The sequence below is a fragment of the Agrilus planipennis genome, unplaced genomic scaffold, assembly GCF_000699045.2.
Source record: "Agrilus planipennis isolate EAB-ADULT unplaced genomic scaffold, Apla_2.0 scaffold232, whole genome shotgun sequence".
Lineage (NCBI taxonomy): Eukaryota > Metazoa > Arthropoda > Insecta > Coleoptera > Buprestidae > Agrilus > Agrilus planipennis.
In genome coordinates, this window is record NW_020438990.1 from 433,006 (window position 1) to 459,310 (window position 26,305).

Below are 26,305 nucleotides of genomic sequence, written 5' to 3' on the forward strand. Positions count from 1 at the left end.
TAAAAAAGCGCACGTAAATTTCCGACATGTTAAACAATTTTTCTAAAACTTCTAAAGGATGAACAATATGTAAAAATATGGACAGAATTTAACGGTGCAGACAGTTTTAGGGTGCTGTTTAAAGTAATTTAGTTGCATATACTGCATTGCTGAACAATAACACTCTATGTATATGTATGTATTATTGTTAAATAACTGACATTGTTGTGTCAAATTTATATGAAATAGTATAATAATAATAGGATGAGAGAATATTTGTAATGGGTGATTGGTGGATATTGGGATTTTGTTGGAACACACCCCTGTGTCAAGAGAACAAGGGTTACCTTTATTTTATTAGATACTACTATTCCTATTATATGTACTATACTTACATCTATATACATGTGCGTGTGTGTGCGTGTATACGTGTAATGTGCACAAAGTGTATGATACTTTGAAATAACTGGGCCAGCAATTTCCAAAGCGAACGGACATGTGGTGAATATTGGTCTACAGAAGGCATTTATGAGCAGATGGTGTGTAATTTGGGCATATGTATGTACCATTCATTCACTGATGGTGCCGATGCTGGGTGTCCTCCGACGCTCTCTTCCTGAGGGCTGCACAATTTCCTTTTCCACTTCTTCCACATATTCGCTCCCCATTATGTATCCTGATGCGTACCTGTTGTTTTTGACATATGCACTTCTGAGACACCACGCACATGAGTGTTCGTCAGTAACCTACGACAATTATCATCATTAATATTGACGACTTCAATCGTGGTATTTATTTTTTCTTCTGACCGTAAACGAAACATTTTTTACGAAGTTCGCTTTGCAAAGTTTTTCAAATGATATAGGTATTTATACGCTTCCATGTTACGTAGATGCATACGTACCTATGATATATATTTATATGTACGTGCGGGTTTAGCTGATGCATATGTAATGAACTCTAAAAATATACTACTTACGGAAAATAGAAAAAAGGTAATACCTATACTAGTCAGAGACAGGAAGTAGGATTTTGAAAATATCGAGATCGATGAGAAATGTCATTCGTAACTGAAGGAAACGTGTTCTGATATAAGCGGTTTATCACATATTTGTCGATTTTTTAAAACGGGATAGAGCCACATTAGTCTTACTTTATATTTCTCGAATATGCACAAAACTAACTACAATTGGGATATGTTTAGCGAGTAAATAGGAACCGGATGTTCCTTATTCATCGGCAGCTGGAGGTCTCATGTTACCTCAGAGGAGCATGCCACCAACGGCAACGTCACAGCTCGCAAACAAGAAATTCACTCATAAGTGCCCTGGAGGGCGAGATCATGTTCAAGATAATTGAAATTTTATATTTTTATTGCATCTTCTCGCCACTATCTTTACAATAACACTCCATCTCAATTATGGTTGCGAGAGGATTGTCATTTTTTATAATATCAAAGGAATCATAATACTAACGAGATATTTCCAGAAATATATCAAAAAAACTTCAACGGTTGATCATTTTCTAATACAGGAAGGTAAATTACCACCTGAAACCTGACAGAAAGGGACCTTTCTCATGACAATCACATCCCAAAATCGAAAGCTTGGGAATTTCCACGCATCGATGATGAACCATAAAAGACGTCACAACATATAAATACATAGACAACACAACATGGACGAAACGTATATTAAAAATTTCGGCTATTACGAATACCATAACAAGCATCAACTAAACATTGTGAAATTCAGATACCATTTCGTGCAAAATTTCGATTTCATAGCTAGACAAACAAATCTAGTGATTCATCTGCTTAGCGTTTTAGCAATAAAATATTTAATATCATTACAAACTTTTCAATTTTTTTAATTGCTATTGGACATGATTTGAATAGACATGTTGAAATAATTCATCAACCTCAGGAAGGTCACCCATTGACTTATTTAATTGCCGCGATATTCGCTCTGTAACTCGTAAAACGACGAAACATGCTTAATTATGAAGTCATTCAACTACGCTATCCTTTTTTACATTTCCTGCGGACAAATACTTTTAAACAAAAATTTGCATACATATTTCCCAATCGATATTTATACAAAAGTTAAGTTCGTCATCAGATCATCAAACTCATTTCACCCGCACTTGTTGCTTCGGTTTTATTCCGGGGTAAAATATTTATTAAGTAGAAAACAGAACATTTTAGTGGGTGCTAAAGTACCGGAATTTACATTTTGCCTATGGGGGCGCAATAAAGTCTGCAAGGCACACGGCAGCCTGTATCTTACTTATAAATGAAGAAAACGAGAAGAGCCAGGTGCAGATCGAGACGGTCATAAGTCACCATGCGGTAGCTTGTGCCCCATGACCTATGCGGGAGGATGAAGGGTCTTGCAACTAACTGACAGCTGCCAGCCACGAGGCAGCCACGCGTCTAGACGAGGCTTCACTTCCGCTCCTACGTTATTTTTTTCCTTTTTTGCCCCACCAAATTTTCTTATTTTATTATTAATCTTAAAGCAACTCGATAACATGTGTTTTGCCTAAACATATATTCACGATTAATTTACACGAAACTACAGGAACTGCAAAAATGCTGTAACTGTGTGCAAATTCAAATTAATTAAGAGATACTTCCTTCCATGGTTAGCTAGTCAGTGCCAGATTATCCAAAAGTGTTAGGTTAACAGTTCGGCTAGGCAGCAATTTTTTAAATATACAAATTTTGCGATGGCGATCTCTCCCAAACAGTCAACGTCTTAAAAAGGGGATGTAATTCGTTGTATTGAAACATCATATTATAATCTCAAGTCCTACGCAGAATACGTATCGGTGAAGGTTATTGATTATTTAATTAGCTTTTAGTCTTTACTGGTCAGTAATCCTTTTTGATCATCAGTAAATATATAAGGTATCAAATGGTCTACATCTTCTGGTGGTCATCATTTAAATGCCAGTGGTCTAACTAGCTAGCAAACTAGGTAATAAAAGACTGACCGTAGTTGATTTATAAACTGGCCCAAAATGGATTTGAACACTGGCCATTTAATTTGTTACCATTTCTTATTATTCTTGAAACGATTTGAACAAGAACAATAAAAATAGGCTGCCTTTGTATATAATGTATGAATACCTCTTGTATAATTATATGGAGGTATAAAAAAATGAACAGATTATTAACTGAAAAGGCCGCTGTGATGATATGAAGCATGCAACCGCTAAAGTGGTTGCAATAATAAGTATTCGTAGTATAAAGCAATTCGGGCCTCAAATGCAAACGGTATACGGTCGCAGCTGGCGAGCGGCCACGCGGATCGCTGAGTGCAAATACACCTGCCCAAACACACTACCACCCCCGACAACTAAATTCAGAATAAGAACCTGATTCAGCAGCTCCTCCGTACTGATAACGCACCCATTTTTACTTCCTTACCATTAGTATGCCTAGTTAAAACATCCAACATGTTAATGTACAATTAGATAACATATCTTTCTGCATACGAATATATCTATATGAGTAGCAGATTTAATGTGAATTGTTATGGCGCAAACGAATTAATAAATAACCTAACCAAAATGACCGTCTTGGAGGACCCTCTCGACTAGGGCGGTTCAATTGAATTTTCGTCGGTGGACACAAATGTAAAAAAACCAAATGAAGGAAAATCAAAGCCATTCTTCATCGAATCGGAACCGACAGAAGAGTGCATTTATCATCACCACGTAATAATTCAACCATTTAGTGATGGCACACCTGCAAACACGCAACACCTGCTATCAACCTATTTGCCTATTAGCAATAATAGTGAGGATTGTTTAAACTAATCCGGTCCAATTTTCCATTTACCAAGAAATGACAGTACAGTTTACACTAACCAATTTTAGTATAGTAAGTAACTACATACATATAATAATAGTTAATAAAGTGTACCCTTCTGAAGGGAAAGGGTTGTTGTTCCTGAAAAATGATACTGTCCCTATTGTGTACAATTCGCACCCCTGCAAATCTTATATTTTTTACCCTTTATCAGGTCGAAATATCAGCCGTAAAGCACGCGTAATGTTACTACACTTTTAATGTGGGTGGCCCGAAACAGAAATACTTACACCTACCCCTCTTAAATTGTACACTTAACAATATACAAAACTATAAATTAAAGCACAAAAGACACTTGTAGAACAGTCTAACCATGTTCTCAAACTGTTCAGTGAAGTCATCAACCTATGAGTCTCTTAAAAAAGGCCAAGAAGAAATGATCCTGATTCAATTTTGAAAAGTAATTCAAACCGAACTGGAAATTAATATTAGGAACATTTGATAACTAAAAGATTTGAAAAATGCAAAACGTTTTCTCAAAACTCATTTAGGTTTTTCTAAAGAATTTTACAGTAGTAATGGTTTGCTAGCTTATTGAAATTGTTATTAGTTAATTGGTGATTTCAATCTCACACTGGATTAAATTAAATTATTGTATTAGCAATATCAATGTATTGATTGATTTCACCAATATACTAATAGATACACAGTGTTTGTAAAATATTTAAGTTCTACCTATTACATTCCAAACATTCTCACCTGAAAATAACAATAAACGACCAACTAAGGTATTTATATAGTTATGTGCGTGTTTGTACAGTGTGTACCTATGGCCTATTCCTAAAGTATCAGCTTCGTCCTTCGAGGAAGCCGACGATGTGGACGTGCTTTAGAATATTTTTGTCGCATTAGTCGATCCCTGTTCAATAGAATCGGCACTCGTTTGGAAATTGCCGGTGTCAATTATAACTCATGAGAACTTTACCAGGGTGGCATTCTGCGCCAACTTAATCTATCTCTCACAAATATTCTATTTATGTAAGTATACATTCAAAATAAAAAAAAATTTAAAGAAATGCCGCTACCTTTTAGTCAAGTTAGGCGAAACACATACAACATAAATCTATCTAATGAAGGATTATTTATAAAATAAATAAATGATTTCGTCCAAAAGCAAGTAAGTTCGATTGTGGTGTTTGATAATATAGAAAATTTGAGAGGATCATCAAGAATGTCTAAGTGTGAAGGATGATTTTTCTGACTAACTTAAGCAAAGAACAACACAAAACAAGAATGGTAACTTTGGTAAGTTAAAAGTTGACTTAACTGATCGTAACTTAAGTTCACTAAACCTATTAAGTTTCATTTTTTGTACTATTGATAAACCGCCAATACATTTAACTAATCTTATTATGTAAGCTATTATATCCTTGTTTGTAATTTTTGGACACAAATTTTGGTAATTTTTATCTTTTTGCTAAGAACCTAACTGGCGTCCAAAAACTGATTAAACAGTTCCCTTCATAGCGTTAGTCAAAAGTCACACAAAGTGGTTTTTCAACGTATTCATCGTAATTAGTTTTGCCTTTGTTGTTCTAATAAACAATCGCATGATCAAGGGGCCGAACCGTTAACGAAATAAAATCATATTTGCATATTGGAGTCAATTAGATTATCAACTGTATATAGCACACCCTGTAAATGTTCCAGTGCATATTGTATGATGGTACAGCTCATGACTATCGTGGACATGACACTGTGCTCACATAGATACGTAAATTAGTAAAATCCTTCAGAATGGTTATGAATGAAAATTGGTAATATCCGCGAGATAAGCCGTAAATTGGCGTCAAGCGCCGCCACTATGTCGTAATGTTAAAATCATTAAACAATTACCTCACTGATTCATCGTGGTGTGTTATCATTTATACAAACATGTAGGTAGGTATATGTATATGGATGCACAAGTTTCTTCGCTAAAATTGTTTGATTGTTCCTGTTAGGGTGGTGTAATAATAGATATGCTTATTACTAAATGTTCCTTTTTTCCTCTCGCGAGAAATTTAGAATAAACAAATTACTTCTCCTCGTGATGATGCGTACTTATTATGACTAAGACATCCGCATACAGTCATAATGGGTTTTATAGTAGTAAACGGTAAGAACGTCGTAAAGTTAAAAGGATTAAGGTAATTTTGTAATTTATACCAAAATATTGTCAACCTGTTAATCTATAAACCAAGTGGGAACCATCCAGGCCCAGCGAAAGACCTATTGAGACTATAGACAATTCATACCCACAATGTGGAATAATTTCAACATAAGAAAGTGCTCGTGAAATCATTGAGATATGGATCCTTACATACTATAATTTTTGCGAAATTGAGAAAACATAAAACAGCGCTCGTAAAATTATTGGAAGAAAAAACATATCTGCTACTCTTTGAGTGGTACCAACAGCTTTTGAGTGAGGTGTCAAATAGGTACCTCCCATCGTTGAATAAAAATGTATCAAATAATTTAAACATAAAACCGCGCTCGTAAAATTATTGGGAGATGAAACACATTTACTACTGTTTGAGTAATGATAATTATGCAAAACAGTACGTAGAATCTCATGGTACCAACAGTTTTTGAGTGCGGTGTCAAATAGGTACCTCCCATCGTTGAATAAAAATGTATCAAATAATTTAAACATAAAACCGCGCTCGTAAAATTATTGGGAGATGAAACACATTTACTACTGTTTGAGTAATGATAATTATGCAAAACAGTACGTAGAATCTCATGGTACCAACAGTTTTTGAGTGCGGTGTCAAATAGGTACCTCCCATCGTTGAATAAAAATGTATCAAATAATTTAAACATAAAACCGCGCTCGTAAAATTATTGGGAGATGAAACACATTTACTACTGTTTGAGTAATGATAATTATGCAAAACAGTACGTAGAATCTCATGGTACCAACAGTTTTTGAGTGCGGTGTCAAATAGGTACCTCCCATCGTTGAATAAAAATGTATCAAATAATTTAAACATAAAACCGCGCTCGTAAAATTATTGGGAGATGAAACACATTTACTACTGTTTGAGTAATGATAATTATGCAAAACAGTACGTAGAATCTCATGGTACCAACAGTTTTTGAGTGCGGTGTCAAATAGGTACCTCCCATCGTTGAATAAAAATGTATCAAATAATTTAAACATAAAACCGCGCTCGTAAAATTATTGGGAGATGAAACACATTTACTACTGTTTGAGTAATGATAATTATGCAAAACAGTACGTAGAATCTCATGGTACCAACAGTTTTTGAGTGCGGTGTCAAATAGGTACCTCCCATCGTTGAATAAAAATGTATCAAATAATTTAAACATAAAACCGCGCTCGTAAAATTATTGGGAGATGAAACACATTTACTACTGTTTGAGTAATGATAATTATGCAAAACAGTACGTAGAATCTCATGGTACCAACAGTTTTTGAGTGCGGTGTCAAATAGGTACCTCCCATCGTTGAATAAAAATGTATCAAATAATTTAAACATAAAACCGCGCTCGTAAAATTATTGGGAGATGAAACACATTTACTACTGTTTGAGTAATGATAATTATGCAAAACAGTACGTAGAATCTCATGGTACCAACAGTTTTTGAGTGCGGTGTCAAATAGGTACCTCCCATCGTTGAATAAAAATGTATCAAATAATTTAAACATAAAACCGCGCTCGTAAAATTATTGGGAGATGAAACACATTTACTACTGTTTGAGTAATGATAATTATGCAAAACAGTACGTAGAATCTCATGGTACCAACAGTTTTTGAGTGCGGTGTCAAATAGGTACCTCCCATCGTTGAATAAAAATGTATCAAATAATTTAAACATAAAACCGCGCTCGTAAAATTATTGGGAGATGAAACACATTTACTACTGTTTGAGTAATGATAATTATGCAAAACAGTACGTAGAATCTCATGGTACCAACAGTTTTTGAGTGCGGTGTCAAATAGGTACCTCCCATCGTTGAATAAAAATGTATCAAATAATTTAAACATAAAACCGCGCTCGTAAAATTATTGGGAGATGAAACACATTTACTACTGTTTGAGTAATGATAATTATGCAAAACAGTACGTAGAATCTCATGGTACCAACAGTTTTTGAGTGCGGTGTCAAATAGGTACCTCCCATCGTTGAATAAAAATGTATCAAATAATTTAAACATAAAACCGCGCTCGTAAAATTATTGGGAGATGAAACACATTTACTACTGTTTGAGTAATGATAATTATGCAAAACAGTACGTAGAATCTCATGGTACCAACAGTTTTTGAGTGCGGTGTCAAATAGGTACCTCCCATCGTTGAATAAAAATGTATCAAATAATTTAAACATAAAACCGCGCTCGTAAAATTATTGGGAGATGAAACACATTTACTACTGTTTGAGTAATGATAATTATGCAAAACAGTACGTAGAATCTCATGGTACCAACAGTTTTTGAGTGCGGTGTCAAATAGGTACCTCCCATCGTTGAATAAAAATGTATCAAATAATTTAAACATAAAACCGCGCTCGTAAAATTATTGGGAGATGAAACACATTTACTACTGTTTGAGTAATGATAATTATGCAAAACAGTACGTAGAATCTCATGGTACCAACAGTTTTTGAGTGCGGTGTCAAATAGGTACCTCCCATCGTTGAATAAAAATGTATCAAATAATTTAAACATAAAACCGCGCTCGTAAAATTATTGGGAGATGAAACACATTTACTACTGTTTGAGTAATGATAATTATGCAAAACAGTACGTAGAATCTCATGGTACCAACAGTTTTTGAGTGCGGTGTCAAATAGGTACCTCCCATCGTTGAATAAAAATGTATCAAATAATTTAAACATAAAACCGCGCTCGTAAAATTATTGGGAGATGAAACACATTTACTACTGTTTGAGTAATGATAATTATGCAAAACAGTACGTAGAATCTCATGGTACCAACAGTTTTTGAGTGCGGTGTCAAATAGGTACCTCCCATCGTTGAATAAAAATGTATCAAATAATTTAAACATAAAACCGCGCTCGTAAAATTATTGGGAGATGAAACACATTTACTACTGTTTGAGTAATGATAATTATGCAAAACAGTACGTAGAATCTCATGGTACCAACAGTTTTTGAGTGCGGTGTCAAATAGGTACCTCCCATCGTTGAATAAAAATGTATCAAATAATTTAAACATAAAACCGCGCTCGTAAAATTATTGGGAGATGAAACACATTTACTACTGTTTGAGTAATGATAATTATGCAAAACAGTACGTAGAATCTCATGGTACCAACAGTTTTTGAGTGCGGTGTCAAATAGGTACCTCCCATCGTTGAATAAAAATGTATCAAATAATTTAAACATAAAACCGCGCTCGTAAAATTATTGGGAGATGAAACACATTTACTACTGTTTGAGTAATGATAATTATGCAAAACAGTACGTAGAATCTCATGGTACCAACAGTTTTTGAGTGCGGTGTCAAATAGGTACCTCCCATCGTTGAATAAAAATGTATCAAATAATTTAAACATAAAACCGCGCTCGTAAAATTATTGGGAGATGAAACACATTTACTACTGTTTGAGTAATGATAATTATGCAAAACAGTACGTAGAATCTCATGGTACCAACAGTTTTTGAGTGCGGTGTCAAATAGGTACCTCCCATCGTTGAATAAAAATGTATCAAATAATTTAAACATAAAACCGCGCTCGTAAAATTATTGGGAGATGAAACACATTTACTACTGTTTGAGTAATGATAATTATGCAAAACAGTACGTAGAATCTCATGGTACCAACAGTTTTTGAGTGCGGTGTCAAATAGGTACCTCCCATCGTTGAATAAAAATGTATCAAATAATTTAAACATAAAACCGCGCTCGTAAAATTATTGGGAGATGAAACACATTTACTACTGTTTGAGTAATGATAATTATGCAAAACAGTACGTAGAATCTCATGGTACCAACAGTTTTTGAGTGCGGTGTCAAATAGGTACCTCCCATCGTTGAATAAAAATGTATCAAATAATTTAAACATAAAACCGCGCTCGTAAAATTATTGGGAGATGAAACACATTTACTACTGTTTGAGTAATGATAATTATGCAAAACAGTACGTAGAATCTCATGGTACCAACAGTTTTTGAGTGCGGTGTCAAATAGGTACCTCCCATCGTTGAATAAAAATGTATCAAATAATTTAAACATAAAACCGCGCTCGTAAAATTATTGGGAGATGAAACACATTTACTACTGTTTGAGTAATGATAATTATGCAAAACAGTACGTAGAATCTCATGGTACCAACAGTTTTTGAGTGCGGTGTCAAATAGGTACCTCCCATCGTTGAATAAAAATGTATCAAATAATTTAAACATAAAACCGCGCTCGTAAAATTATTGGGAGATGAAACACATTTACTACTGTTTGAGTAATGATAATTATGCAAAACAGTACGTAGAATCTCATGGTACCAACAGTTTTTGAGTGCGGTGTCAAATAGGTACCTCCCATCGTTGAATAAAAATGTATCAAATAATTTAAACATAAAACCGCGCTCGTAAAATTATTGGGAGATGAAACACATTTACTACTGTTTGAGTAATGATAATTATGCAAAACAGTACGTAGAATCTCATGGTACCAACAGTTTTTGAGTGCGGTGTCAAATAGGTACCTCCCATCGTTGAATAAAAATGTATCAAATAATTTAAACATAAAACCGCGCTCGTAAAATTATTGGGAGATGAAACACATTTACTACTGTTTGAGTAATGATAATTATGCAAAACAGTACGTAGAATCTCATGGTACCAACAGTTTTTGAGTGCGGTGTCAAATAGGTACCTCCCATCGTTGAATAAAAATGTATCAAATAATTTAAACATAAAACCGCGCTCGTAAAATTATTGGGAGATGAAACACATTTACTACTGTTTGAGTAATGATAATTATGCAAAACAGTACGTAGAATCTCATGGTACCAACAGTTTTTGAGTGCGGTGTCAAATAGGTACCTCCCATCGTTGAATAAAAATGTATCAAATAATTTAAACATAAAACCGCGCTCGTAAAATTATTGGGAGATGAAACACATTTACTACTGTTTGAGTAATGATAATTATGCAAAACAGTACGTAGAATCTCATGGTACCAACAGTTTTTGAGTGCGGTGTCAAATAGGTACCTCCCATCGTTGAATAAAAATGTATCAAATAATTTAAACATAAAACCGCGCTCGTAAAATTATTGGGAGATGAAACACATTTACTACTGTTTGAGTAATGATAATTATGCAAAACAGTACGTAGAATCTCATGGTACCAACAGTTTTTGAGTGCGGTGTCAAATAGGTACCTCCCATCGTTGAATAAAAATGTATCAAATAATTTAAACATAAAACCGCGCTCGTAAAATTATTGGGAGATGAAACACATTTACTACTGTTTGAGTAATGATAATTATGCAAAACAGTACGTAGAATCTCATGGTACCAACAGTTTTTGAGTGCGGTGTCAAATAGGTACCTCCCATCGTTGAATAAAAATGTATCAAATAATTTAAACATAAAACCGCGCTCGTAAAATTATTGGGAGATGAAACACATTTACTACTGTTTGAGTAATGATAATTATGCAAAACAGTACGTAGAATCTCATGGTACCAACAGTTTTTGAGTGCGGTGTCAAATAGGTACCTCCCATCGTTGAATAAAAATGTATCAAATAATTTAAACATAAAACCGCGCTCGTAAAATTATTGGGAGATGAAACACATTTACTACTGTTTGAGTAATGATAATTATGCAAAACAGTACGTAGAATCTCATGGTACCAACAGTTTTTGAGTGCGGTGTCAAATAGGTACCTCCCATCGTTGAATAAAAATGTATCAAATAATTTAAACATAAAACCGCGCTCGTAAAATTATTGGGAGATGAAACACATTTACTACTGTTTGAGTAATGATAATTATGCAAAACAGTACGTAGAATCTCATGGTACCAACAGTTTTTGAGTGCGGTGTCAAATAGGTACCTCCCATCGTTGAATAAAAATGTATCAAATAATTTAAACATAAAACCGCGCTCGTAAAATTATTGGGAGATGAAACACATTTACTACTGTTTGAGTAATGATAATTATGCAAAACAGTACGTAGAATCTCATGGTACCAACAGTTTTTGAGTGCGGTGTCAAATAGGTACCTCCCATCGTTGAATAAAAATGTATCAAATAATTTAAACATAAAACCGCGCTCGTAAAATTATTGGGAGATGAAACACATTTACTACTGTTTGAGTAATGATAATTATGCAAAACAGTACGTAGAATCTCATGGTACCAACAGTTTTTGAGTGCGGTGTCAAATAGGTACCTCCCATCGTTGAATAAAAATGTATCAAATAATTTAAACATAAAACCGCGCTCGTAAAATTATTGGGAGATGAAACACATTTACTACTGTTTGAGTAATGATAATTATGCAAAACAGTACGTAGAATCTCATGGTACCAACAGTTTTTGAGTGCGGTGTCAAATAGGTACCTCCCATCGTTGAATAAAAATGTATCAAATAATTTAAACATAAAACCGCGCTCGTAAAATTATTGGGAGATGAAACACATTTACTACTGTTTGAGTAATGATAATTATGCAAAACAGTACGTAGAATCTCATGGTACCAACAGTTTTTGAGTGCGGTGTCAAATAGGTACCTCCCATCGTTGAATAAAAATGTATCAAATAATTTAAACATAAAACCGCGCTCGTAAAATTATTGGGAGATGAAACACATTTACTACTGTTTGAGTAATGATAATTATGCAAAACAGTACGTAGAATCTCATGGTACCAACAGTTTTNAATCGGCATCCTAAGTTCATTCAAAAAGAGTGCGCGATGATTGACCGAACAAACGGCCCTGCGAGCATGCTGTTTACTTGTTGTTGCGAGGAAGGTCCTCTACTAGTAATTAATTAATTATTTATCTTTTTTATAAACAATAAGACAATTATTACAATATATTATATAATAGTTGTATACTCGACATGGATTTGTTCAAAGGATGCATACATTAACTTATCATTAGAATGTTCACACGTTTTTTTTTTTCGATTGGTTATTCATTCTTGAATATTAAAATTGAATGTTATCGTAGCATACCTACGTCTACTTGCAAGTAGATAATAGGAGAGAATTAATAATAATGATAAATACCCCCCGATTGTCACTCGTTAATAGAACAAAAACCGTCACTATAAAAGGTGCCTAATAATGTAAATCGTGCGAGCCGTGAAATGCAACTTAGAACCGAGATTACTTCCGTGAGATTCTCACCTGGTGCTTAACATATGTGCATATAATCAACGTTCTTTGCTCTTTCTAATCGGACAATGAGCTTGTTGCTATACCGACCGTCTTGCAAATAAGAACACGCAATTTTATTAAAATGTATATACTTTATACGTTCGTGGTTACTTTTTAGTTTTGCATCCATCTCGGTAAAATAATATTATTGAGAGGTTGTCTTCACGTCGTCTACACACGGTCTACCTGAACTAATATATGAAGCAATTTTTGTGTATTTTATTACCAAATTGGTCATCACTATAAACAAAATGGAACTAATTCTAAATTCATCCTTACACTCATATTGGGCTAGGTTAATCAGTTATTTGAACAGATACGGTGAACGTATGTGATAACTAATTGTAATTTTGTTTGCAGCATAACATACGTTTCGCATGTCGTTGAGACTAACGTTACTATTAAGAGCTATTAAAAGATCATAATTGTATAATAAATATCCTTGGGTCGGTATTTATATTTCGGACAATAATTTCGTTGCACTGGTGTATTTTTCAATTGTATCTATATACCTCTACTTATAATTAGTCACGCTTTATGAATTTATAACATTTACGACTTTTTTATTTGCCAGATTACATCTTATTGCCCATAGTCGAATAGTTTTGTTTAATGCAATTTTTCTTGACGTGTATTGCGCTATTCGAGAGCTCCTTTTCTCTTTTAATATTTTTATCGTCAGTGTAATTGCTAATTGTATCAATATTTTTTTTTTGATCCTTTTCCTTTAGTAGAGTAATAAAACAGCTACTATCCGTATGACTAACGAGCTTAAGATAATAACAGATAATCGACCACGTTATAAAAGTATTGTTTGCAAATTAACTCGACTAAATTGATTGTCTTTTTTTTTGTAAATCCTGTAATAGACAAGCGGAACATGAGTGTTTGGTTTATAGTGATGCGATGTGAAAATTTAACTTTGCTACGTTAAGTTCTAGTTTCATTTTACTGCTAAGAAAGCTTTTAAGCGTTACTCACGAGGTGTAACGGACTAAAGCAACAATGAGAAAAAATGCTACATACAGAAGTGATGTCGTTGTAACAACCTTGCAGTCAATTAGGTAATTTTTTGTTTGTTTTGCCGAAGATGATTATTATCATATTCTATTTTTCTTTAGTAATTATTAGGTGATTTTTTTTTAATATGAATAAAGAGGCAGCGTGTCACAATAAAGTACTGTCGAATCAATGTCTTCATGAATATGTTTTAATAAGAATTTGTTACCAACTCCAAAAATCTGTCGCCCCAATTAGTTACTGGAAAATAGTCAAAACGCAAGTAGGCTAATATCAATAATTATTAAAAGGGGATACAATTATCGCTAATTTATCGCTGAAAGGTGGTACCTTCACCCATTTTGTTGCTAATCTATCGTTCAGCAAAAAACGATTGGAAAGCCGTCACATAGTGTGTCTCAACATAGACAGTAATTAGCTGCAGTGACAAAGTTTGGGATTTGGTAACATATTCAGTCGCAGGACCGACATAGTAATACTATTGACAGATTGTAGTGAATTTTAGAAATGTGAAATACAACGAATATAACGAGAATGATTTTGTTGGCGCCGATAATGGGAATACTATTTGTCCCAAGATGAACACGAAGGATAACTTTTAGATTCCAATTAGGTAGTAGTATCAACGTATTGTACATTGCATTTTTCATAATATTGGAGTTAAAATTCGATTTACGACCCGCGGATCTTCACGCTGCTCGACTTCCAGCATATTATCAAGTCTAGGCTGCGCGATGTATTAATATGATGATAATTAATTATGTATGATTGCGCTACGGTCAGCGGACACGGCCACTGCGGGTAAAAACACTTGCTATTTATAGTATTTAAAGGGCGAGTTTCTTTCGTCATAGCCCGCTGCGCAATCTTATTCTTTTCCATACGCTTGCTATCCCATAGCATACCACACGATAACACACGTTTATAGACACGATTCCGTGCCACATGCGACGATTTTCTTTACTTTATTTACCCGCAATGTAGGAAATAAACTAACATAAAAAACTAAATGTGGATAAGTAACATGGGCGTCGCCGAATTTTCTTCTAGAGGATGCACCTGAAATAGCTGTAATTTACAACATTAAAAAGAGAAGATTTTTGCATCCCTATAACGACGTCCATGGGTGTACAGGAGATAGCACTTTGATAGCTATTCTACCTAGCGTTTTGTCTGTTTAGTATTTCATCATGTTAAACCAATTTATTGATAAATGTGTACCTACTTTACGAAATGTTTTAAGAAAAATATATCATGTAAAGGTAATCAGAAATTGATTAATAATTAAATATGTAATTAGTTATTGTTGCGTAAGTTAAGTGAAACGTCTAAATGGAATCGAAGTAAAGCCTTTTGAAGCCCGTATCTATTTGATTAAATGAACATAATAAAAAGTTAGTCAGTGAACGTTCGGCCTTGTCAGTCTTTTTAGTAACGCTTTGGTTAGTTACCTACGTATAATGCTAGATAAACAAGCATATTTCCACTTAGAAGAGAATGGCTTTGGCTTTATATTAAATACGCCACCGTCATCAGACAGAACCCGGTGTGCCAAAACGCGTTTGTTTTATTTTACGCTTGTTTAATACCAATAGAAAAATAAACGCCATGTTTAAATTGTCATCGAAATGTTTTTTCTGTTGCTAAACATCAGATATCGTTTATAACGAAGAACCGTTTATACGCAAACTCGTTTAATCTCTTACAGCCGTTTTTGTCCAAAAAACTTGTGATGTACTACCGTACTCGATACACAATATTTGGTCGCTAATCAATCGAGACTTCTTATGGCGCGCTGATGAGATCAAATATGGAAATCGCTATCCACGCCTAGAAGTTTCGCACCCTCGAACTTTTTTGAGAGCAACGGTAGTCGCAATATGTTGCATGTATAGTTCAATGGCTGGTACAATTTTGCGAATTTTAATTAACGCCGACGAGTGAGCAAAGAATGAATAATGTTATTATGGTAGTGAGTAGCAGTTGAAAGTGTATTTTTGTATCTGCAGACACGTCGGCCGGTCTCGTCGACAAACAACCGCGACATCCCGTTTTATTGTGAATGAAAAACGGCATGACTGAACTTCAAGTATGTAGAAATGTATGCACATGCATGCAGGCATTTATGTGTATGCGCTGTTACGTAACTTTGAAGAAAGAATCAAATGAGTCTGGCGATTTGATCTCTGGCCCAGACAAACAGAATTACAAGCAGAATAATTTGATTTTTTCTAGATTGTGTATTTTTTTTACAAAGTACATCATTAAATTGAATTTTCCTTCTTTGCTACTCTTTCTTCAGACCTTTTTATAAGTGCGTACATTAACATAAATCACTTTCCCTTATTTTACTACTTAAGGGTTAGGTTATGGTTGAGAAGGTTGTTTATTCCGATTAAATCTTAAATCCGACCGTCACGATACCTGTAACTTTCAAGATTCCAAAAAATTTATATACTAACTGCCTATAACTTGAATTAGCTGGCCGTTTTCATATATTAGCCTTAACAGAGTTGGGCAAGCTCTAAGCCCAAAGGCTTCACTTATAATTGGAAATTACTTCGAAAGCTATTAGGAATTCAAATACCTACGTACTTCGAAAATGCTTCAAGTACTTTGATCCCTATGAATTACAAATTACAAAGCACTTTTATAAAGCCAACCAAGCCCCAATTATTTATTTATCAAAGAGTTTTCAAGACCTGGAAGGGCTGGAAACACATCTTCAACCATAAAGAACTTAAGCTCTGTCCAGCTATACGTGTATGATAATGTCCAGTTTAAAGGGACGTTTTCTATTTTTTTTTCTTTGTGTGAAGGTAAACAGTAAATTTAATATGGTCATCACATTTATGGTATGGTAGTGCTGGAGAGGATCGTCATCAGCAGCGGCGGCGCAATAGCGCGTGGTCACGGTACCACGGAGGCGCTAGATGCGTCACTTCCCTTTCCGGCTGCCAGATGACATCCCTTAGCACCTGTACCACTTCAATTTATATTATGAACATCTGAACTTTTCTGTCGGTACTACTACAGTAGTTGTTGAGATATCTAAACTCAAATTTTTATTATTAGACTACCTAAAAACACGTCGTCGGTGTATCTTCTTAAACTTATTTCTATTTCGTGTATCGAAATAACATTCCTTCGTCACCAAAGTTAATCTACTCGATTATCTACCAAAAATATTCATTTCTTTTGTATTTCGCGTGTTATACACTTTATTTAATTCATTTCCGGTAGAGATGACGAAATGTTATCTTGTTAGTGACTAATAACTGATGGAAAGTTCTTTCAATACATGTTGTAATGAAGTACCTAACAAATTTTTTGTCATGTTAAATACCATACGGAACTTTGACATCTAAAAGTTGATCGTAGAAAATGCTAAACAAATAAAATAAAATATTTTGTGTTTCAAAAGTCCTTTAAACTTTAACTTGTTATTTGTCCTTTTTTTTTATCTGAAAAGAATCGGTGAAGTGCTCATTTTCTTATCCCGTTTCCATCGATCACTAATGGAATTAACATGTAAACAAGGCGAACGAGATCGTTATCTCATTTCGAAGATTTACCCCTATGGCACAGCAGAGCCTTAAAATATTGATCGACATAGGGCCCAGGCGAAGCCTGCATACCTTTTAATTAGTATACAAAACAAATTTTTCATTTAATTAAAATTTTCCTCGAACGTTAAGATATTTTTCCTGATTTCTCGTCAAGTTCCAATCGACTATGGTAGATATTATCTATTTGACGGTCTCCTTGGCTATTAAAGGAGCACAGTGTTGCTATTATATCTGTTCCGTTATGTTTAGAAATGTACACAACATGTACCAAGTTACGATTAGTTTGAAATTTACAAATCTCAAGCATAATCAGGAAGTTGTTTAGCGAGCCGAGGCTTGCACTTGTATCCTACATAAATATATGTGTGTCTATACACTAGTGGCGAGTTGAGATCATAGGGATATTTTATTACATGCAATGTATGTATATGTATGTATGTATGTATGTATGTATGTATGTATGTATGTATGTATGTATGTATGTATGTATGTATGTATGTATGTATGTATGTATGTATGTATGTATGTNTATTTATTTTATTTTTATAAAAAGGAATGAATCTCGCAGTCATCTGCTTGTAAAAGCGCTGTCGAATAATATGATGAGATGTCAACGTTTTTGACGGAAATGTATAAAAATAATGTTTTGTAGAGTAACATTATTTTATTTTACCTTTAAAAAAAGCATAACATTCTTGTTATTTTGAGCTTCGTCTTTTTAAAGTGCAGTATTATTTTTTTTACTGCACCCTCACACCACGTACAGTTGTTGAACAATATATATGTATAAAACATAAGATTACGATTTTTATCTAACTGTATCTCCTAAAAAGGTAAATAAATGTTCATAAAAATTTACTCTATTATTAGTGCCAAACTAATAGTTAATTTATTTTCGTCCTTCAATTTTTAGTGCCTCAACCTTGGCGTTACATAACAGTAGCATTGAAGGAATTGATCAATAATGTCACGAAATGAAACCTCAGCAAAAGCTTACGTATTTGCTATAGAATGTAAAATATCATTGTACTTATTATTTAGTAAAATAATAAATAACTTTTCCTACTAATCGTAAAAATACGATAAATGATACAGTAGAAAAGAGTTATGCTGATGGTAACATAGGTACAACTGTAGGTATAATCGCGTATATTTATTATGTTTTTGTAAGTTACCTATTAATTCAAACACACGTTTCAGGGCAGTTTGCCTGTAATAAATCAAACCTTTTCGGTTTTCTTAAAGGCGTGTAAATCCTTAAATTCACCGTAACTGCCGATGTACACGATATATTCCGGACTGAATGTGTCAGAATAAAAAAAATTATAAGTTACGAACAAAATGAAAAACCTAGTGGTCAAATATGAGTCGTTATTACTAATGAGGAAAATATTATTAGCAACAAATAATTCATGAATTTATCAACGTTTCCTTAAAGAAATAAAAGTAATTTTATTCGTTGGACATCGTGAATCGGTTGCTTGTTATAGAATCGTTACGTTTACTCAAAATTGTAAAAATAACTAAGTAGCTGTACATAATCCTTTTCATTCGCAAACTTTATGGAGTATTGGCAAACATAAAAGGTGTTGAACATGTATAAAAGCTTATCCCTTCATTTCCTCCGATCATTTGTAAACCTGTCATTTTGGATAACGAGCAATTCCAACAGAACTGCAAACCGTTTAAAAGACAGTTATCTATATGCATATTATGTATAAATTCCTATATAAACTGAAAAGAACGTATATATACCAGTTGGCATTATCCCATTCATAACTCTATATACAAATGGAGGTCCCTATTCTTATTCGTTCGTTGTAAGGGCACTGCAATATTTGTGAAAATATAAAGCATAAAATTTATTATGGTTAACTTCGTTTTACATTTAAGTATATACTGTTAGACATGATAAACAAAATGACTTAGCCCTTATGGAAAATGTCAAATTAATTTTTTTGAATGTTTTATTGACAATGTAAAAACGGCGAATGACATTTATATCGGAACAAATTATTAAATCTGTTTTTGTTCAGGTGCTTGCTCTTCAAGAACGACGCCGAAACCTCGGCCACCTCCACCCACCCCACGGCCAAACATCACATTCCACACATACGAGTGTCCACCCGCTTATTCGGCATGGTACTGTCTTAATGGGGCAACTTGTTTTACTGTTAAAATCGGGGAATCCCTCCTCTATAATTGCGAGTAAGTCTTCTTAATCATAATGTTTCAATAATAATAGATATTATGTGAAATAATTGTTTAGTTATAAAAATGTTTTCTTATTGCAGATGTGCAGAAGGCTATATGGGTGCTAGATGTGAATTCAAAGATCTAGATGGAACATATTTGCGTAAGTCCATTTTTGATTATTACATACAATCGAATTTTAAAAAAAATAGTTGCTGCTTTGTCTTCAGCGCATCTCATTTTTCGATAATTTAAAGACAGTTGATGGCATACATTGATTAGTGATAGTAATATGCTTTGTTGTTACATTTCAGCATCTCAACGAAGGTTTATGTTGGAGACAGCAAGTATAGCAGGAGGGGCCACGATCGCAGTATTCCTAGTAGTCATTTTGTGTGTGGTTGTGTATATTAATTATAAAAGAAGAACCAAAGCGTCGCAGGTCGCCGCAAGCGACTGCGTCGATGGACGCATCGGAGGTGCGTTGCGTTCGCAACCGACGTTCGGGACGCGGTGGCGGACTTCAACTAACAATTCAACGACTGCAACAACGGACTTAACGATTCGTGTGCATGATCGTGGTGATCATAGACACAGTGGTAATAATAAAGTCGAACTACAACAGATTACTACCCTCCTAGGTAACACCGAGCAGCCTTCAAAAGTTTGAAAGTTTATTTAGTTAGTGGTAAACTAATGAAATAACAATTGCGACAACGAAAACGAAAACTGAAGAAGAAGAAAGAACGAAAGATACGGAAAAAAAAAACAAAAAGGCTAAATCGAACCCGAACCGTACCGTTGTTGTCTCGTGTATTTAAATTAAAGTGATGATCCTTGTTTTTGTTTAATAATTACATATAGAACTTATGTGAAGGTTTAAATTTATTCACGCAAAAAAAAGAAACAATAATGTTGTATAAACTATTTATACAGAAGTGTTAAGCACTTGTTATATGCAGCTTTGCTACTAGTTATTTATTTTATTTTTATAAAAAGGAATGAATCTCGCAGTCATCTGCTTGTAAAAGCGCTGTCGAATAATATGATGAGATGTCAACGTTTTTGACGGAAATGTATAAAAATAATGTTTTGTAGAGTAACATTATTTTATTTTACCTTTAAAAAAAGCATAACATTCTTGTTATTTTGAGCTTCGTCTTTTTAAAGTGCAGTATTATTTTTTTTACTGCACCCTCACACCACGTACAGTTGTTGAACAATATTTTTTCTTTTTCTACATATATTTTGTACAAGTCTGATCAGTGAGTCTGAATTATGTAAGTATGTTAATGTATGTATATAGAGTACCTCATAGAGGTATTATTTTATTTAACACTATAAATAATAAGCCGTTCGCGTTGAAGTAATGCTTACTTTTCCATCACATTTTTTACATCACGAAACTGTTACATTCCCCCGGTATAGAATTAAATTTTTTTTTGTTTTTGACGTTAAATAAAAATGTTTCTCTCTTGATATATTTTATCTATACATACAGGCTTTGGCATTTTCTGTGTTTGAAAAATCCACTGTTTTTCTAGCGCACACACACGTATTATTTCTTTCGTCGTCGCATTGATCGTGCAAAGTGCGGAAAAATTGCCGTTTTTTTTAAATCTTTTTCACTAGCCTATTTCCTTGAATTAACGTTTGTGATATTTTTTTTGTTTTTTCGGAAAATAGGCATTTGGAATGGAAAAAGGAAAACAAAATGGCAATTTTATTAATTACCACTTTGCATTATTAATTTGTACGATGTTTATAAGAAGAGAAAACTGCAGTATAATACACATTTTAATAACGATGATAAAGAGTGGATTTTTTTAACCCGACAACATATACAACATTGTTAGTAGGAATGGCATATTTAAAATATATATGCATTTTGTCGTTTATGTCTTCTAAAGAACAAAAAAGAAGCGTATGCAGTGTACAAAGATGTAGATATAAAATTAATAACGAAGTAATTTTTCCGCATCTTTTTGCACCGTGCTAAATAAAAATTAGAAATAATTATTTAATGAACATATTTCTAAGCACTTTGTTCCTAACTTATTATAAATAACGTGTAACTACTACATACATACATACATAAAACACATGTCCTGTATTATTTTAATCGGGTATTTACATTAAAATACCTTGCATTACTCATTAATTCGACCTTGTCAAAGTCTCGATTGTTTTTTGTTTATTTTTAGTGTTGATATGTAAAAATATATTGTAAAAATAGCGTTTTTTATAAATTCCTAATTTAAAAAATTTTGGCGAGGAATACGTTAAACAGCAGCCGATTCTAATGCGGAACAAAAACGTATAAGTATTAATGATAGAATATCATTTTTCAAACTAAACTTTGCGGTTTAATGAATACGAGACGACTTTGTCAAATGTACAGATATAAAATGTAAAATACGCAAGATTTAATACATGTACTCTCATGGTTAGCAGTGTGACCACTCGTCCCGCACTCTTTTTAAACGGATGTCGGATCCGAGTCTTTTATATGATACATGTACCTGCGACTTATGGCAAACAATACCCTTTCGAATTTTTAATAAATACGTAGATTATTGTTTGTAATTGGCAATAAATTGATTGTTATCGCTTAGGTATTATTAATTTAATAGTAAATGAAAAACTTGCGCTTCTCTGTTTACTAAATTAACAAAAATAATTCACTTACATCGAGTATTCAATGACATACATCAGGACAGTGTTATAATAGCTCTCTTTAGTTTTTCTCTTTTCTTTCGTTTTTTATCGTTAGATTTGTGTTGTATCGTTGCATCCATAAACAATTGCACGCTGTTATCGTATTCGATTTCACGCTGTAAAAGTTGTAGTCCAAATAAATTATATCCGATCATATCCTGAAACAAGCAATTACTTCAAATTAACGTTTTGCATTTGTATATTGATAAATGCTTACCCTTAAACCGTTTATTTTGATCATGGCGAGTTTCTGAATTTTTTTTAGAGTTGGTAACAACTCTTGACTGGCAACAATTGGTTTATGATGAATTTTAAGTAAAAACATCGTTAATTTCAAAATTAACTCGGTTTGATCGCCTCTTTTTATAAGATTGGGTAATTTTTGTAAGATTTCTGTCACAGTGGAAAATGGTAGAAGAAGAAGTGCTTCCTCCAAATTACTAAAACATTCAAATAATCACTAAAATTGTAGGAAAATAAAATTAAATATCTACCTTGTTCTAATACGTTTAAGTGTTTCAAGTAAAAAGTCGTCAGTTGTGGTCACATTAAACGCCTGCATGAGTGGGGGCACAGTCTTGATGACTTTTTCTTGTGATACTTGCTGATCATATTGTCTACTAACTTCTAAACATTCTAGGATACTTTCAGCGCCCCTTTCACTGCTAAGTGTCTTTTTGGATGGTAAGCTAACTCCCTTTATACCTGGAACGGTAGTTTCATCTCCTGTTGCTAATTGTTCTTGCTCCTCCCTTTCTTCCTCTTCTTCATCCTGTAGAACAAGCATTTGATCTGACTTTTCATACATTCTCAAAGTCTTATCGGAACCCGAAGACACTAAATATTGTCCACTAGGGCTCACTGCTAAACTCCAGGCTTCACCATTGTGTCCCTAAACAATTTTTGATTTTAAATATTTACTCGAGTATGTTGTGGTTTTATTTGAAGTACCCACATGTAATGTTATTATTTTATTAAAACTGTCGCCGTCCCATTGCTTGACTTTGCCATCTTTTCCGCAGGTGAAGAAGTAGTGGGTCTTGTGTACAAACTGCAACCCGGTTACGGAATCCTCGTGGGCGAGCAAACTTTTGTGGCAGTCTCCAAAGTCCATTCCCCATATTTTTACACTACGATCTGCCGATCCCGTCACAATTAAAGTAGAATCTGAACTTATATCCATGCACAGAACAGGTAACTTATGACCGTACAAAGACAAATAGAACTGGAAAAAATAGGCGCAATTATTAGAAAAAAGTGTGCTTGTAATGTACTGTACTGATTGCTACCTTAAAAGTGTCAATAAAAAATATTTTTACGGTCGAATCGAGAAGTGCAACTGCAATAAATTTACCATTTGGGGATATCTTTACACACAAAACAACATCTTCTAACTGCAAAGTACGAGTATGTACAAGTGACAAAACCTTTGCCTTAGTTTCACTATTTTCATCTATTATTAATTCAAAATTCCAAAACTTAACCGTATGGTCTGCCCCAGTCACACAGCCCCTCTAAACAAATAAAAATTATACATACAATTTAGCTTATTGTAAACAAAATCACCATATCAGGTTGTAAACAAATAGACCATAATTCTTTTGTATGAGCAGGTATTTCTTCAAGTATATCTCCACTTGCAATGTCTGTTATTAGCAATTTACCAGTTTTAAGTCCTACAAGAACATGTCGATCTCCTGGGACAAACAAGACTGACAATACATATCTGCAATGTAAAAAGCATATGTATATAATATTTGATTCTTTTATTTACAGAATAGCCTTACCCCGTTTGAATGGTTCTCAAACAAACTTGGGAAGGCCTATTCCATAACTTTACAGTTTCACCACTTCCAGAAACAATTCCCAAATTGTCACTACTAAAGGCAACTGCCCTTACATCACTTCTATGTCCTTGGTTGACTATAGTTCGAAGACATTTAAATTCAGAATTTTTCTCTTTAATATTTAAACTGTGTAAATGTAACGAATTATCGGCCAGAGAAGAAACAATTCTAAGAATTTCTGCACGCCCTAATATTAAACTGAACGATTTTAGTTTACTAGAAAGTTTCAATGTTGGCAGCCTTTGAACTTCATCTTTTAAACTAAGTTCAACATTCTCTGTATTTACTTCATTTTCATCGGTTTCCATATCAGTATCCTTTCTATAAATAAATAAAATATGCAAAAAATGATACAAACATCGTTTTTTTAGTTCCTCACTTTTCTTTCTTTCTCTGTTTTTTCAATCGTTTTTTTAATCTTAATTGTGCTTCTTCATCAGTGCAAAACAAGAACAGTTCAATTTGAGAATCTGTACCATGGCAACCCAAAATATGTCCCGAAGGGTCACTATACATGGATACTACACGTCCCCTTCCAGATCTTAAGAGTGAACCCACTTTATGACATTGAATCGGGTGCTACAAATTCACAATTGTATTTTAATTTACACTATAAAATCATGGAAAATTAATAAATACTGTTAAATCATCATCTGTTTCCAAATTTGCAATTTCCAGCATATTTGACAAGTGTTCAAGGGAGTTCTTATTCTTAAAGTCAGGATCCCTTTCAGTCAGTTTCCAAATCCGTAATTCGGCATCACTGCAAGCTGTTACTAAGTAAGTATCATTTTTCATTAATAGTAAAGACCATACCTAAAATTAAACAGTTATTTGGCAGGGATATAGATTAAATGATTAATTAAAATTTAAGGGAACTCACTTCTGTATGGTGTCCAATCAGTGTTTTAAAACAATGTTGGGTCTCTAAATCCCAAAACTTTACAAAAGTGTCTTTAGATGCTGTGATTAATATTGGATAATTAGTCATAAATGCAAATTGTGTAATTGACCCTTTATGTCCACTTAATCGGCAAATGCCTGATTCAGTAATTGTGTCCCAAACAATTACATCTGTATCCTAAAAGTTTACAAAATTTTATATTATCATTTTATTCTTTTCAGTGAAATAAGAACATAATAATTAACCTTAGAACCTGATGCCAGTTTATGTCCAATTCCATCATATGCCAAGGCAGTTATTTCTGATCGATGTCCCGAAAAAATGCAAACAATTTCAGTATTTTCTATATTATAAACGTGTATATTTCCGTCAGCATATCCAACAGCTATACATTTTTTGTTTGGGATGAAACACAGACAACTGACACGGGATTTTTCACCGGGTAACACAACAACCTATGGAAATAATTAAAATGATTGCCTCTAATAGGGTAACAAATAGAAGCGTACCTTTTCTCCCAATCTCAAGTCCCAAATGTAGACATGTTCACAAGCGCCAACAGCAACAAATCTTCCTTCTTCACTTTGCAGTGTTACAAAATTAATATTGCAATTTTGGCTGGTAATAATATTAAAAACTCCACAAGGAACATACCGAAGGTATTGTTTTGTTATTCCCATACTTATAACTAAAATAACGACTGATTCCTATGATAGTATTTAAACACGAAACGTTTTTTACTAGTTTTTATTAAAACCATATAACCATCTTACAGCGTGGATATATTTACAAAAGTAAGGTTATTATTAGTTGGTTGTTGCTTATTACA

At 33.7% G+C, this 26,305-nt stretch overlaps 2 protein-coding genes across 3 annotated transcripts; one reads left to right on the forward strand and one right to left on the reverse strand.

Annotated features, from left to right (window-relative positions):
• Positions 1–307: 307 nt before the first annotated feature.
• Positions 308–26,156, reverse strand: LOC108741560 (WD repeat-containing protein 3). 2 transcript variants are annotated; one of them, XM_018476399.1, is made up of 13 exons: positions 25,986–26,156; positions 25,722–25,931; positions 25,456–25,653; positions 25,212–25,388; positions 24,952–25,151; positions 24,513–24,893; positions 24,292–24,451; positions 24,015–24,239; positions 23,681–23,950; positions 23,220–23,617; positions 22,943–23,165; positions 22,697–22,883; positions 308–725 (listed from the first exon to the last, which is right to left on the reverse strand). In XM_018476399.1, the coding sequence occupies exons 1-12, from the start codon at positions 26,154–26,156 to the stop codon at positions 22,719–22,721; spliced, it is 2,778 nt and encodes a 925-aa protein (XP_018331901.1). In that variant the 3' UTR covers positions 308–725; positions 22,697–22,718. The 2 variants fall into 2 exon arrangements, with proteins under 2 accessions (XP_018331901.1, XP_018331899.1); XM_018476397.1 differs by lacking the exon at positions 308–725 and having other exon boundaries at positions 22,650–22,883.
• On the forward strand, positions 19,838–21,107 carry LOC108741561 (protein spitz; the record flags this gene model as incomplete). The annotated part of the gene is made up of 3 exons (XM_018476400.2): positions 19,838–20,022; positions 20,109–20,170; positions 20,322–21,107. Coding segments are annotated over 3 exons (603 nt in total), but the record flags the coding sequence as incomplete, so codon positions are not given.
• Positions 26,157–26,305: the final 149 nt, after the last annotated feature.